At 38.1% G+C, this 14906-nt stretch overlaps 2 protein-coding genes across 2 annotated transcripts in view; one reads left to right on the top strand and one right to left on the bottom strand.

The window, feature by feature from the left end:
- CASK (calcium/calmodulin dependent serine protein kinase) overlaps window positions 1-14906 on the top strand; it is a 419626-nt gene that overhangs the window by 198602 nt on the left and 206118 nt on the right. The gene's annotated exons all lie outside the window — the stretch shown is intronic.
- On the bottom strand, window positions 10875-12110 carry GPR82 (G protein-coupled receptor 82). The gene is made up of 2 exons (XM_032756756.2): window positions 12075-12110; window positions 10875-11931 (listed from the first exon to the last, which is right to left on the bottom strand). Exon 2 carries the CDS (start codon window positions 11895-11897, stop codon window positions 10887-10889), a length of 1011 nt encoding a protein of 336 aa, XP_032612647.1. The 5' UTR covers window positions 11898-11931; window positions 12075-12110; the 3' UTR covers window positions 10875-10886.

Here is a 14906-nt window from a genome sequence, read left to right as displayed (position 1 = left end):
TTTGCAGATAGTTTTTAAATATAGTATGAAATCATAATTATACATATAATATGATTTTATGCTTGGAATACCAGTATTATCATTATTCAGTCTCTCTGCCTATTTGATCCCAGTATCGGGTTAATGAGAACTCTCAGTTCCTGGTTCTTTAATGGTGTCAAGCCAAACATAGAGGGAGGCAAGAAATGAGACCAGTAGGCCTTCCTCCTGATCCCTAGCTCCTCCCAAGGCCCAGAATCACTAGGTAGCCCCTGAGGTCCCTTTGACCCTGGGCTACACTTTTAAGCCGTGATATTTTGTCACTGGCCTTTCTCTAACCGCCAGCATGCACAGACATAGTGTTCCTTCCCTCAAGATATATTATTAAAGGCCTGGCTTCTTTGATGTATTTAATACTTTAAATGATTAAGAACATTAAGTAGAGTTTAATTAAAGTGTCTATAATGTTTGGGAAATTTTCACAGAAATCCTTGTAGTTAAAAGCTGAGGGAAAACATGAGCAATTCCAAAACCATCTAGTAAAATATTTTAATAGCAAATGAAAATCACTGGAGAAATGTACAAAATACACATTAGTGTAAATTAGTTGTAAAATATCTCACTCATCCTTTTCAGATGTGTTAAAAAAAGATATTGTTATTATCAAAACTCAACACCGAGCATCTCAATGGGTCCCCCTTTATGAAAAAGTATTCTGGCCAAGCCCGGTGGCTCATGCCTATAATCCCAGCACTTTGGGAGGCCAAGTCGGGTGGATCACCTGAGGTCAGGAGTTTTAGACCAACCTGGCCAACATGGTGAAACCCCCATCTCTGCTAAAAATACAAAAATTAGCCAGGCATGGTGGCACATGCCTGTAGTCCCAGCTACTTGGGAGGCTGAGGCAGGAGAATCACTTGAACCCAGGAGGCACAGGTTGCAGTGAGCCGAGATTGTGCCACTGCACTCCAGCCTGGGTGATGGAACGAGACTCCGTCTCAAAAAAAAAAGTATTCTGCGGTTATCCAAAGAGAAATAAAAGTGTGGAAAGGTAAAAGGCGGGAAATTGTCAACTGTAGTAGCTTGCTGTGCAATTATTTTGCATTAATTAATGTAAGAAAGTTCATATGTAGAGAGTAAAATATATCTCTTTGTATATATTCTGAACTATATACAAGAAAAAAAATGATAATTTAAAAACCTAAAATGTGTTCATGTAATAGCATTATGTTAAGAACTGTTTTGCTCAAGAGGCAATTTTATTTTGAATGAATTATTCTCGAAAGATAATTATACCAACATCATATAATAAACAATGATTGACAATATATTCTACTGTAATACTTTCAATAATATAGTCAGCTTTTGATTAACTGGTATTTGATATGACAACCTAAACCTAATTAATATCCAAAAGTAGATAATTTGACCTCACCTTTTAATTTACCTTCTGATTTATGTATTTAACAAATATTTGAGTGCCTACTTTATACAGATTACTGTGCTTGGACCCCTAAAAGTATTATCGTCTCAGTAGGGAGATAAGGCTCGGTATCTCTTATCTACTGCAGCAGATCAACACATGCCAAAACGTAGTGACTTCAATCAATAACTGCTGCTTACTTGCTGACAATTCTGCAGTTTGGGCAGAGCTTGATAGGGACTGCTCAATTCTGTTTCACAGGATGTTGGTGACGTAGCGTGGCTAGTTTCCACATAGGCTTCACTCATTTTTCTGGCATCTCAACTGAAGTGACTAGAACAGCTGGGAGCTGGCTGGGCGCTCTTTGCGGTCTCTCATTCAAAACGTCTCTCTCTCTCCACATGGCCCTATCTCCAGCAAGACAGTGTCTTAGGGCTCCAAAAGAGCAAAAATGGAAGGTGCTAGGCCTCCTGAAGCAAACTGACACTGTGTCACATCTTATGCATTTCATTAGTTGAAACATACTTCACAAAAAGGTCACAAGGCTAGTCTGAGTTCAAGGGGAAGAAACATAGATTCATATTTTGATTGATGGAGTGCCAGATATATACAAGGATGGGAGAACTTGTTGGTGGCCACCTTTAGACAGACAAATAATTATTGTGCAAGGTAGAAGGTGATAAGTATCATTAAAAGATGAGGTCAGAGAAATTTCCTGGGGGAGGTCACATTGGAGCTTGTTCTTTAATCATGGGGTAGTTATATGGAAACAAAAAGACATTTCAGGCAGAGGGAACAGTTTGTGCAAAGGCCCAAAAGTAGTCTTACATTGGAATATATTAGATTAGTTTATTATTTCTAAAGTACATGCTAAATAATTTAGAGGAAGCACGTAGAAACATGCCAAGGAATGAAAAAGAAGTAATTCTCAAACTGCAAATTAGTAAGAAGAAACCACCCCAAAAATTGCCATTGTTCAGTTGGGAGACACACTCAACACAGAGCACAAGTTAATGTTGATATTCTTTTTTTGTTTGTTTTTTTGGGTTTTTTTTGTTTGTTTTTTTTTTGTTTTGAGACAGGGTCTCGCTCTGTCACCCAGGCTGGAGTGCAGTGGTGCAATCTCAGCTCACTGCAACCTCTGCCTCCTGGGCTCAAGCAATTCTCATGCCTCAGCCTCCAGAGTAGCTGGGACTATAGGTGTGCGCCACCACACCTGGCTAAATTTTTTTTGTATTTTTTTGTAGAGACGAGGTTTCACCCTGTTGCCCAGGCTGGTCTTGAACTCCTGGGCTTAAGCAATCTTCTTACCTTGGCCTCCCAAAGTGCTGGGATTACAGGCGTGAGCCACCGCACCCAGTGTTGATGTTCTTTATATTTCAGAAGCTGAAATCCACACATTTTTACATGGGTGAATAGAATACTCACATTTAGTTAATTGAAATTTTTTAATGTTGGTGTATTTTTCTTAAGACATTCATCCAAAAGATATTTATTGAGTGCCTACTGTGTGGCAGGCACTGTCCTGGGAACCAGAGCTACATCAGTGAAGAAAACAGACAAAAATCACTGCCCTCATGGAGCTGACATTCTAGTTCAGGGAGACAATACTCAGTAAACAGAAATGAACTACATAGTAGGCTAAAAAGTGAAAAATATCACAGAAAAAACTAGAGTGGTCAGAAGGTTAGGGAGTGTCCAGAGAAGGGCTTGCTTTTGTAATACGGTGGTCAAAGCAGGCCACATTGAGATGATGATATCTGAGCAAGGACTTGGAAGAGAGGAAGTGGGCTAATCTGATAGCTGAGGGAAGAGCATTTTAGGTGAAAGGAACAGCCAGTGCAAAGACCAAAAGACAGGAACACAAGTAGCCTGCTTGAGGAACAGCAAGGAGGCCGGTGTGGCTGAGGCAAAATGTGCAAAGGGGAGAGTAAAAAGGAGACAGGAGATGATCCTCCCTGGCTCAGACCAGAGTAGTAGCAGTGGAAGTAGTAAAAAAAATAAAAAATTAGTTAGATTCCTGATATATTTTGAAGATTATGCCAATAGGATTTCCTAATATAACTTTGGTAACCTAGGCAAAACTTAGTTTTATTCAAGACCCTGTTACAGGGGTGTTCCAACATAGTGGTCATTGTAAAACTTCAAGAACAATACATTTCACATGCTAATAATGTAAATTTTCACTTGGTTTGATTTGTTAATACTTTTTGCCAATAAAGCAACCTATGAGCTTTTCTTTCCATTCAGATATATATTCAGTGACTTATCTGTATGTAGATTTGGTTTGTATGTAAATTTTTGTTTCTGCAGTTAAAGTTTTTGTCCAAGTTTTCTTTCCTTATATTTAATAAAGAAAATAGAAGAGCATTGCAATATTTTATTTCTCTAAGAAAAATTTATTTTATCATCTGTTTCATCTAGCCAAGAATATTCTCATTCTCTCTCTCTCTCTCGTAATTCTTGGCATATGATCCAAAAGCATTACATTTCCCAAGGATCCTCTTATTATATTTATTAATACTTTTTTCTTTACTTTTTTACAGAAGGCATTTCCTTTTGTAATCATTGTAACTGAGTCTTAAAAGGATTATTTGGTTAGATTTGAGTATATGGCACCATGTAATCTATTTTTGGGAACTGCTTGCTCTGAAGAAGCAGTTTCACATAAAACTGCATAAAAAGCAATCATATAATCCTTTGAAATTCGAGAGATGTGTGAACATAGTACTGGGCCTCCCCACAGCCATACTTAGTGACATATCGGGCTATATTGTTTGCTGTGGGAGGCTGTCCTGGGAATTGTAGGATGCTGCTAAGCATCCTTCACGCACTAGATGCCGGTAGCATCTCCCCCTAGTTGTGACAACCAAAAATGTCTCCAAACATTGCTAAATGTCCCCTGGGGCACAAAAATTGTCCCTGGTTAAGGCCTACTGTCATAATAGACTGTTATAATTCTCAAGATTTGCCTCCCTACAGGTATTAATTAAGGCATGCATATAAATTTCTATTTTTTTCTGTCATCTTCCCTTTAATTCTACTTTTTGTTGTGAAAGAATGTGAAAACTTTCATTATGTTTCTGGTATTTTTTTTTCTTCCTCTCACCCCTAAATTAAAACTACTTTAGAAAGAAATAGCACAGTTGTCAAGGTAAATGCAACTCCTGGCTCTTTGCCTTCTTTCATGGGCTCTACTAAGCACTGAGAGTGTGTGGAATTTTCTCCTCTCTCCTAACTCCTGCAGGCAGCCTTACATCATGAGGGTGTGGGGAGACTTAGTTTTAGACCTTTCTGTCACTCTGACCTACTCACATATAATTCTAATAACTGAAGTTGAAGTGAAACAGTTTCTCTGAGAATGCAAATTGCTACACACAATCACTTTCTATTCTGAATGGTGCCTGTGCCCAGAAGGTCTGGGTGCTGTTTTTAGTTCTCAGAACTGTGCAAACCCCAGTCACACACACACTCAGCCAGAGGCCAGAGTGTTTCTGAGTGTGCTTCCTTTAAATGGTTTTCCTTGCTAACCTGTGTGAACACGCCTGGCTGCTTTTTGGTTCCCTTCTGGTCTCAGTTCTCCTTTTACCTATTTAAGGCCAGACTTTATGATAAATTTGTGTTCATCATATAACACTGGTTGGTATGACATTGTGGATTTCTTAAAGCATTCCATAGTCTCTTGTTCTCCGTTACTGATGTTTCTTTTACACCTGATACCACAACTCCCCAAAGTTTATCATGTTGTATAGAGAAATTTAAATTCTCATAAAACAAAAACGTATTTATTCTTTATTTATTTTATTTTATTATCTTTTTTTGAGACAGAGTCTCACTCTGTCGCCCAGGCTGGAGTGCAGTGGCACCATCTCGGCTCACTGCAAGCTCTGCCTCCCAGGTCCACGCCATTCTCCTGCCTCAGCCTCCTGAGTAGCTGGGACTATAGGTGCCTGCCACCACACCTGGCTAATTTTTTGTATTTTTAGTACAGACAGGGTTTCGATCTCCTGACCTCATGATCCGTCCACCTCAGCCTCCCAAAGTGCTGGGATTACAGGCGTGAGCCACCGTGCCCAGCCACTATTCTTTATTATTATATTAACATTGGTTAATCTTCTGCATTTCTTTTGTAAGATTTTTTTAACAATGTGCATGTTCAGTTTTAATGTGGCATTTTAATAATTGTACTTAGGAAGATCTCATGGATTACATGATTATTATAAATTTATCTTGTGTTTCTAACTGCTATACTTCTCTTTGCCCAGCCTACTCCTACAAAAAAAAGAAATCAACTCCTTGGTTTTAAGTTTCTCAGCCTGAGCAACATAGTAAGACCGTATCTCTCTCTCTCTCTGTCTCTCTCTCTTTTTTGAGACAGAATCTCGCTCTGTTGCTCAGATTGGAGTGCAGTGGCATGGTCTCAGCTCACTGCAACCTCCACCTCCCGCGTTCAAGCAATTCTCCTGCCTCAGCCTCCCGAGTAGCTGAGATTACAGGCGCCTGCCACTACGCTCGGCTAATTTTTTGTATGTTTTTTTTTTGTAGAGACAGGATTTCACCATGTTTGCCAGACTGATATCGAACTCCTGACCTCATGAGCCACCACGCCTGGCCAGTAAGACCCTATCTCTATCAAAAAATAAAAATTAGCCAGGTGTGCTGGCACACACCTGTGGTCCTAGCTACTCAGGAGGCTGAGGCAGGAGGATTGCTTGAGCCCAGGAGGTTGAAGCTGTAATGAGCTGTGATTGTATCACTGCACTCCAGCCTGGGCAACAGAGTGAGACTCCATCTCAAAAAAAAAAAAAATTCTTTTGCCTATTAGAAGTGAATCCTTTTACTGTTCCTCTCCTTCTGAGCCAGGAGTAGCATGTATGATATAGCCAGAGGTTTTTCTGTCAGGTGCAACTATAGCTGTAGTAACTCTTCCCAGTGTTATCAATTCCATTTGAGTGTAGGGGCCATCAGAGGAAGGTTTGTGGCATTAGGCTGCTGGGTTGAAATGCTTATGCTTAGCAGATTACCAGTGTTCCCTCTGTTCTCCCTTTGTGGTTTGCCAGCAGGATTTCCTTTCACTTTGTCTTCCCAGATTTGCCCGTAACTCCCAACCTGACAGAGCACAAGGCCAGTGATAGGCCTAGAGTCCTCAGCAAATTGAACAGAATGGGCCATCTTCCTCTTCTATCCAGGGAGTAGAAACTTACTTCCCTGTTAAGTTGTTTATCCTAAATTTTGTTTGTCTAGTCTTAATGGTTTGTGTTCCTGATTATAGTTTGAAAGCTGCCTTAATGAGAGTATGTGTATGCTTGTTTTCTACAGTTTAACATAAAATCTTGTTGGCCTTCAAGTCAAAATTTGAGATTTCTGAAACCCCAAATTTGTGTTTGACTGTAACTCACACAGACACATTAAAAACACTGTTTTTTTGAAATCCAAACTTTAAAATAGGGTAAGTTTTGAGGGTGATTTTAAAACCAGGCACAGTGGCTTGCACCTATAATCTCAGCACTTTGGGAGGCTGAAGCAGGAGGATCGCTTGAGCCCAGGAGTTCAAGACCAGCCTGGGCAACATAGCAAGAGCACATCTCTACCAAAAAAAAAAGTACAAAAATTAGCCAGGCATGGTGGCACACACCTGTAGTCCTAGCTACTCAGGAGGCTGAGGTGGTGAGATCAAATGAGCCCATGAGTTTGAAGTTGCAGTGAGCTATGGTCACCACTGTACTCCAGCCTGGATGACAGAGACAGACCCTGTCTCCAAAAACAGAAGTGATATTTTAAATAAAATGTTTACTATGCCATTAAATAGCCAGTTCTTCAATTACATAAAAAATTCAACATGATTTAAAATCAACTGTTTAGGAAAGCATCTATGGGGTAAAGATATCCATGATGATAATGAGCTGAGTATATAGTTCATTCTTCAGTATAGGAAATTAAAACGTGAGTTTATCAGAATGAGTAACTTAAAGAGAAATTGCATATCTCTTTTCCTGCCTTTTTAAATGTAAGAATCTCTAGAAATATTTTTTGCTTAAAGTAGTGGTAGAGCTGTAAAGTGATTGTTTTTTAAATAATTATTTTTAGAAGTTATATTTTTTGGGTTTTTTGTTTTTGTTTTTGTTTTCGAGACAGGGTCTCACTTTGTCACCCAGGCAGGAATGCAGTGGCGCAATCATGGCTCACTTCAGCCTCAACCTCCTGGTCTCAACAGATCCTCCCACCTCAGCCTCCCAAGTAGCTAGGACTAGAGACGTGTGCTACCATGTCCAGCTAATTTTTCTATTTTTTGTAGAGATGTGGTCTCACTATGTTGATCAGGCTGGTCTCGAACTCCTGGGCTCAAGTGCTCCCCCCACCTCAGCCCCCTAAAGTGCTGGGATTACAGGCAAGAGCCACTGTACCTGACCAGAAGTTATATTTTTTTAAGACTCCTAAGTCTAGTGAGATTATTAAATGCAGTATAGCTTATGTTAAACAAACGTTACTGTCTTAGTCGGATGAGTTTTGGTCTCAAAACTCATGTAAGAATAAAACTACTTAGGCTGGGCACAATGGCTTACCCCTGTAATCCCAACACTTTGGGAGGCCAAGACAGGCAGAATGCTTGAGCTCAGGAATTCGAGACCAACCTGGGTAACATGGGGAAACCCCGTCTCTACAAAAAAATAACAAAAATTAGCCGGGCATGATGGTGGGCACCTGTGGTCCCAGCTATTCAGAAGGCTGAGGTGGGAGAATCACTTGACCCCGGGGGACCGGAGGTTGCGGTGAGCCAGATCACGCCACTGCACTCCAGCTTGGGTGACAGAGTGAGACCCCATCTCATAAAAAGAATAAAACTACTTTTGTAACTGTGGAGAAATCTGTGCATCTCAGGAACTCTCCCTAATGGACTTTGAGTTACTCTGTGATTTGCATGTCTAGGAAGTCACCAGATTGGACACTTCCAGTTAGAGCTAGCATTCAGGGAGGTCATCTCAAGTTCCCAAGTCTCCTTTGTCTCTGCACATTAATCAGCCAAAAATCCAATTGCTACTATAAACGAATTGATACTCACTGTAAATATTTGAAGCCAGAATGTGTTCAGACTTTTCTCAGAACATTTTCATGTCTCAGTTAAGCATTGAAGTAGAAAAGGAAAAAAAAATATTAACTGGGTTGTTTTGTGTGTGTGTGTGTGTGTGTGTGTGTGTGTGTGTGTGTGTGTGTGTTTTGCCCTCGGAGTAACCTCTAGTGATTTTTGAACACATGGCTCTTGGGCAATGTACTGTGAATTGCTTTTACAGCTCTAACTCAGGAACAAAACATGCTATGAGATTAAAGGCTTGGAAGGATTATGTGAACTTACTTTAAACTTCATTTTGGACACTGAAGGAATTACTATGTGAAGAAAAAAATGAGTCTTTAAGCAGTCTCTAACAAAGTGGCAAGTTACTATTAACGGTTGATTTTATTCAGCTGTTTTTGTTTGGTTATCTGAGAAGAGAATACCGGTACCATGGAAGTAGAAATAGACGAGAAGTTTATAGCTCCAAAGTGCTTATGATCTCTTTGGGCAGATAGAACATGCTTTTTTTTTTAATCATGATATATGTACTTACTACAGAATATAGTCACCATCATTTGTCTACTGACAAGATTACATGGAAGAAAAGAAATTAACATTAAGAAATGCTTATCTTTAAATGTTCACTTAAATATTAGAAAAAATTGGGGTGATTTACTTAACTATGCACATATACATATATATATATATATATTTTTTTTTTTTTTTTTTTTTTTTTTTGGAGACAGAGTCTCACTCTGTCGCCCAGGCTGGAGTGCAATGGCACGATCTTGGCTCACTGCAACCTCCACCTCCTGAGTTCAAGTGATTCTCTTGCCTCAGCCTCCCGAGTAGCTGGGACTACAGGCACGCACCACCATGCCCAACTAATTTTTGTATTTTTAGTAGAGGTGGGTTTCGCCATGTTGGCCAGGCTGGTCTCAAACTCCTGACCTCAGGTGATCTGCCCACCTCGGCCTCCCAGAGTGCTGGGATTACAGGCATGAGCCACCGCACCCAGCCCACTTCAATATTTTCATCAGTAAATTAGTATACTTTAGAGTTGTGGTGATTAAAATAATATATGTAAAGCATATAAGTAGAATCCTTAGCAAACAGCAAGTGCTTACTAAGCATTAGCTACTCATAATAGTAACAGCTGATTTAATAATAGGATCTGTGAATAAGATAGTATTTTCTGCTCTACAAATGAAGAAATTAACACATACAGAAGATAAGTTAATTTGCCTAAGATTGTCCAGCTAAATAAAAAGTAGAGCCAGATTGAACCCAAGAAGTATAACTTCAGAGATCAATCTCTTAACTGCAATACTATTACACTCCCCTATTATTCATTCATTTATTTCACAAAAAATTAACTGCCAGGTACTGTTTGTCACTAATAACATTATTTATATTGAATACAGAAGAAAATATGCACAATGTGATGAAGATGGGCATATAATGACATAGCTTTTTACTTTGACACAGCCTAATCCAAATATTTAAGCATTTTTATAAGTAACATCTGCTTCAAAAATATAGAGTCAATGAATATTGTTTCTCCCCAATAGCATGAGCCAGATAATTTCAAATAAATAATGTGTTTATAAAACCTTGGATTTTTTTCACTGTATTATTCATGCATTTAGATAAGACGTGAATGAGGATATTTCTTTTTTTTTTTTTTTTACTTATTTTTATTTTTTTGTTTTGTTTTATGAGATAGAGTCTCGCTCTGCCTCCCAGGCTGTAGTGCAGTGGCACGATCTCTGCTCACTGCAACCTCTGTCCAGGGCTCAAGCGATTCTCCTGCCTCAGCCTCCCAAGTAGCTGGGATTACAGGCGCCCACCACCATGTCCAGCTAATTTTTGTATTTTTAGTAGAGACGGGGTTTCACCATGTTGCCCAGGGTGGTCTTGAACTCCTGACCTCAAAATGATCCACCCATGTCAGCCTCCCAAAGTGCTGGGATTACAGGCGTGAGCCACTGCGCCCAGCTACTTATTTTTAAAGATTTTAAAATTACCAATAAACACTGGCCATAGATTGACCCTTGTATTCTAACTACCAGAAAGCAGACAAGTCATAAACCATTTGCTTCTTTATCCTAGTCATGAAATAACGTGTTCTGAACAGAAGCACTCACAGTTAGTTGAGTTTAAACAGAAAATAGCCTGTTAGTTTCATATGAGTGGGATCCTTTCAATCTGCTTAATTTTTGCTTCTGAAAGTTTCTGCCATCTCAACATTCAGTATAAGTAGAACTGTTTTTTGAGTTTTATGAATATATGTTTACTTATTTTTAAAAACCAAAGAGATTTTCTTGGTGATTATTGTCAACCAAGCTGTGACATGTTAATGATGTAGTTTAGTGTCCCTAATAAAGTCACATGAATGCTTTTCTTAATATTGTGGGGTTTTCCATTCAAAAGTCAACCATATGATTGCATATGTGCTGAATTAGACTTTGTAAAGAGATTATATAGTGTCTTCTTGAATGTTTTATCTAATAAAAGAAATATAATGGGGTCTGTGCTACTTCTGGCCGAAGCAAGACAGGTGAGGATGTTTTTTATTTCTATTAAATAATTCAATTGCTGACAGTTATCTCTTTGGTGTAGAACATAAAAAATGGGTTTAAAAATGCTATAAGGAAGGAAGCAAACTATTAGTAGAATCTGGATGACCAAAAGATGTCTTTTCACAGAACTGTAAGTCAAATCTTTCTCCATAATGGACGTACAGGTTCTTATTTTTCTCAGATGGCTTACAAAAGAGTAGTATGATGTTAGTACTACTAAAAAGGAAAATCCAATAAATGTGGTTCCAATGAGACCTGCAATCTGAGAGATCATGGCTCCTAGTTCCATCTGCCGATTGTAGCATAGGCTCTCTTCTCCTCCTGTAGCCTCTATGACTGAGTAGTATATGGTAACTGGAATAATTATGCCCAGTACAACTCCCCATATGTAAATGCATAGTTTTCTAGCAAAGTTGGGCTGGCGAAATTTTTTCAGTAAATGGCCATAAAATATTTTCTCATAGCATGAAGTAGTCTCTTGCGAGGAATCCTTTTGCATTAAGGTAGCATAGCGGCTTATGGCAATCCAACTTAAAATTAAGAGACTGACAAACATACTTAGATGCATGGATAGAGTTCCCAAAAAATTGACCACTCTGCATTGAGCAGATTGATATTCCCATTGGAAACCTTTCAGGAAATAGATACTCATGAAAGGCATGGCACTGCACACAAGTAAGTTTGCAGTCACAAGGTGTGACAGGTAGATGTGTGTTGATGTTTTTTTACCTATTTTTGTTAAAAATATCCATTGAGAGAGAGAGTTTCCAAAAACACCAACAATACAGAGGAGGATGTAAATGATTGGTAAAGCCATGGAAGAGATCATAGATGGTTGAATACATGTTGTGTTGTTGTTCATTTATGTCAGGTTTTCTTGAATTTTGTCACAGGAGCTAGAATAGAATTGCAGATATTTAATATTAAAATTATTTTTGGTACAGTATTTAAGCTGAATAGTTTTTTAAAAAAATTGAATTAAATAAAATAGTAACAAAAATGTATTGGATGGAACAGGAAAGTATAGATGGCTTCTTACCTTTTCCAATCACGATTGTCCGGTTGAAATAAAGACAAAAAGTTACTTATTGTGATGGATAATGCCTTCGTCTAAAAAACAAAATTTGATGTGAATAGTTACATGCCTGGGATTTATAATTTTACTCAGAGAAATGTATAGTTCTTAGATTGTAAAACAATTTGTAAGTGATGATTGATTTTGCCTAGAAATATAATTTAAAAAATTTTAAGGCACATGCAACCAATACATGTTGGCCAAAGTATTACAGAAGTATTTTGTGGCCACAATAATAGAGAGTTGACTGGTTTTTAATTACCACATTACTTATATATAGTTTTCAAAATGATGTCTTTTGTGGCTAGGCTAAAACACTCCTTTATAACCTAATACTATTAGAAGAGTCTCTTTTCATATTTCAGAAGTTAACTCAATTCCACATGAACAAAAATTCAGGCAAGATCCTGAATTGAACAGAAGAAAAGTGTAGCAACAGACTCCAAAATCCCAGGGTCATTACCAAAGAATATTTAAAATGTCCTTTCAAATATTTAATGTTAAACTGTCATACTTCAATAAAAGTTTACACATGTATGTCAAAACTGTAGTTGCAGCCAGATGTGGTGGCTCTGCACCTGTAATCTCAGCACTTTGGGAGGCCAAGGTGGGAGGAATGCTTGAGACCAGGATTTCAAGAACACCCTGGACAACATAGCAAGACCCTGTCTCTATAAAAAATACAAAAACTAGACCGGGTATGGTGGCTCATGCCTGTTATCCCAGCACTTTGGGAGGCCAGGGCCAGTCTGGGCAACGTGGTGAAACCACGTCTCTACAAAAAAATTAGCCAGGCATCCTGGCATGTGCCTGGAGTCCCAGCTACTTGGGAGGCTGAGGTTGGAGGATCAATTGAGCCTAGGAGTTCAAGGCTGCAGCGAGCTATGATCATTCTACTGCACTCTAGGCTGGGTAACAGAAAGAGACCCTGTCTCAAAAACAAACAAAAAAAAACTGTAGCTGCTATGCTTGTTGGTTAGAGTGTCCTTGTGTGTAATTTGGTATCTGAGTTTTTCAGAGGATTTTTTTTAAAGGATATGATGTTTTAATCACAACATAAATGCTGGTTTTTACTTTTTTCTGTCTTATATTTAAATCTTTCTCACTTCAAAGGGTACACATGAAGTGCTGAAGAATCATATACAAATTGCTTTTATTCTTATTTTTCTCCTTATTTCCTCACTTCTTTCAGGTGAGAATAACAAAAGTTACTGGATTCTGGTCAAATAAGGACCATGATCTCTATTCAGAATGTGCCATATTCTCTGTGTTCTTCACCATAGCCTTCTGAGCACCACATTCTCCACTCTTTCATGATCTAGAGCAAGGTTTCTCAATCTTCTTTTTAATCATGTTCTCTTTTGATAAACATAAAAATTGTACCAGCCCTTTGAAATTCTTATATCCCCCCAGCCCCTCAGGGCAATTTTGCTTTCTACCCCCTTCAGAATTATGGTTTGATTTATTTTCTGCATCTTGGATTACAGAAATTGGGGTTTTTTCTCAAATATGATAATTTTATAATAACTTTTTAAACCAATCCACACCTAAAGTCTTGAAAACTTGAGGACTATGCAGTGTCTGTGGGTTTAAATACCAAGATTCTTAATTAATGTCTACCAGTGTCTTTATAATTTTATTTCTTTGCTATTTTTATTTAGAAAACAGTCCATGTGCTTCATTGTAAGTTTGTATCTGAATCTAGTGCAACCTGATGAATTATAATCTGGTTTCAGTTAGTGTAGACCCCGGTATAAATATATAAAACCTAATCTGTAACTTCACCAGTTCAAAAATCAGTCAGACAGTGAAATGAGCCAGTTTATTTAAGAAAAAATTATCTGCTCACAGTAGATTTTGATTTTACGTAAGGATTGGAGCTTCCTTTGATGATGCTGTTAAAGAAAAGCATTAGCTCCTACCTTGTGCAGATAATGCATAGTATACTAAAAACTGCAAAGGTAATGGTGCTTCTGTATGAATATTAAATGCTTCCAAACAAAAGGGAGATAAAAAGACTTCTGCAGAGGCTAGCTTTATCAAACAGAAGTTGAGTCTCTATAGGACTCTCAGTATAGCAATCAACAACTAGGTCACCATCTTTACCTTCCCAAACTTGTACCTACTATGTACATCTCTTTCAAAAATAAACTTGGATCATAAAACTACTAGTAACTATTTTCCAAAATTTGGAAAGTACTGTTAAGAAATCAAATAAAAATTACATGTCACAGATGCAAAACTGGTCTCCAGAAAATGTATCTAAGTCTGTATTCCCCTCAGGAGAATGTCTATCTCAAGTCACTCATGCATACATTTTGTCTCTCCTAATTTGACAAATGAAAAAAGTTCTACAACTCTTAACTTCAATTACTAATGACTGTCTACATAGTTAACATGCTGACTGCCTTTCTTAATGATCAGCTTTCAAAATTTAAACCATTAGGTCCTGTTTATTTTTATAGAGTTTAATTTTTAAGCTAAAAATGAATAATAATCACTCTTACCTGTATGAGTAGTTTATGTCAACTAAGGTTATATTGTTCAGGGCAGTGATGCCAAATTTCAGACTTAAAATTCTCTGATCTTCACTCTTCCAGTATCTTTAGTCAGTGCAAATAGATTCTTGCATGACACCAACTACAGTGGGAGGAAAAGGGGAAATTAAACAGAGTATTGAATAAATTCAATAGTTATGGTCAATGTGGTAACTGCCTCCTCAAAAAACCCTCATTTCTCTATTTCTGTAGTGGGAGGAAGTTGGTGGACAATATACATACTATACTTCCTTATGAT

The sequence above is a fragment of the Hylobates moloch genome, unplaced genomic scaffold (genome assembly GCF_009828535.3).
Source record: "Hylobates moloch isolate HMO894 unplaced genomic scaffold, HMol_V3 SCAFFOLD_7, whole genome shotgun sequence".
Classification (NCBI taxonomy): Eukaryota; Metazoa; Chordata; class Mammalia; order Primates; family Hylobatidae; genus Hylobates; species Hylobates moloch.
The sequence above is the reverse complement of the archived record's forward strand: the minus strand, read 5'-3'. Positions and strand labels throughout refer to the sequence as shown.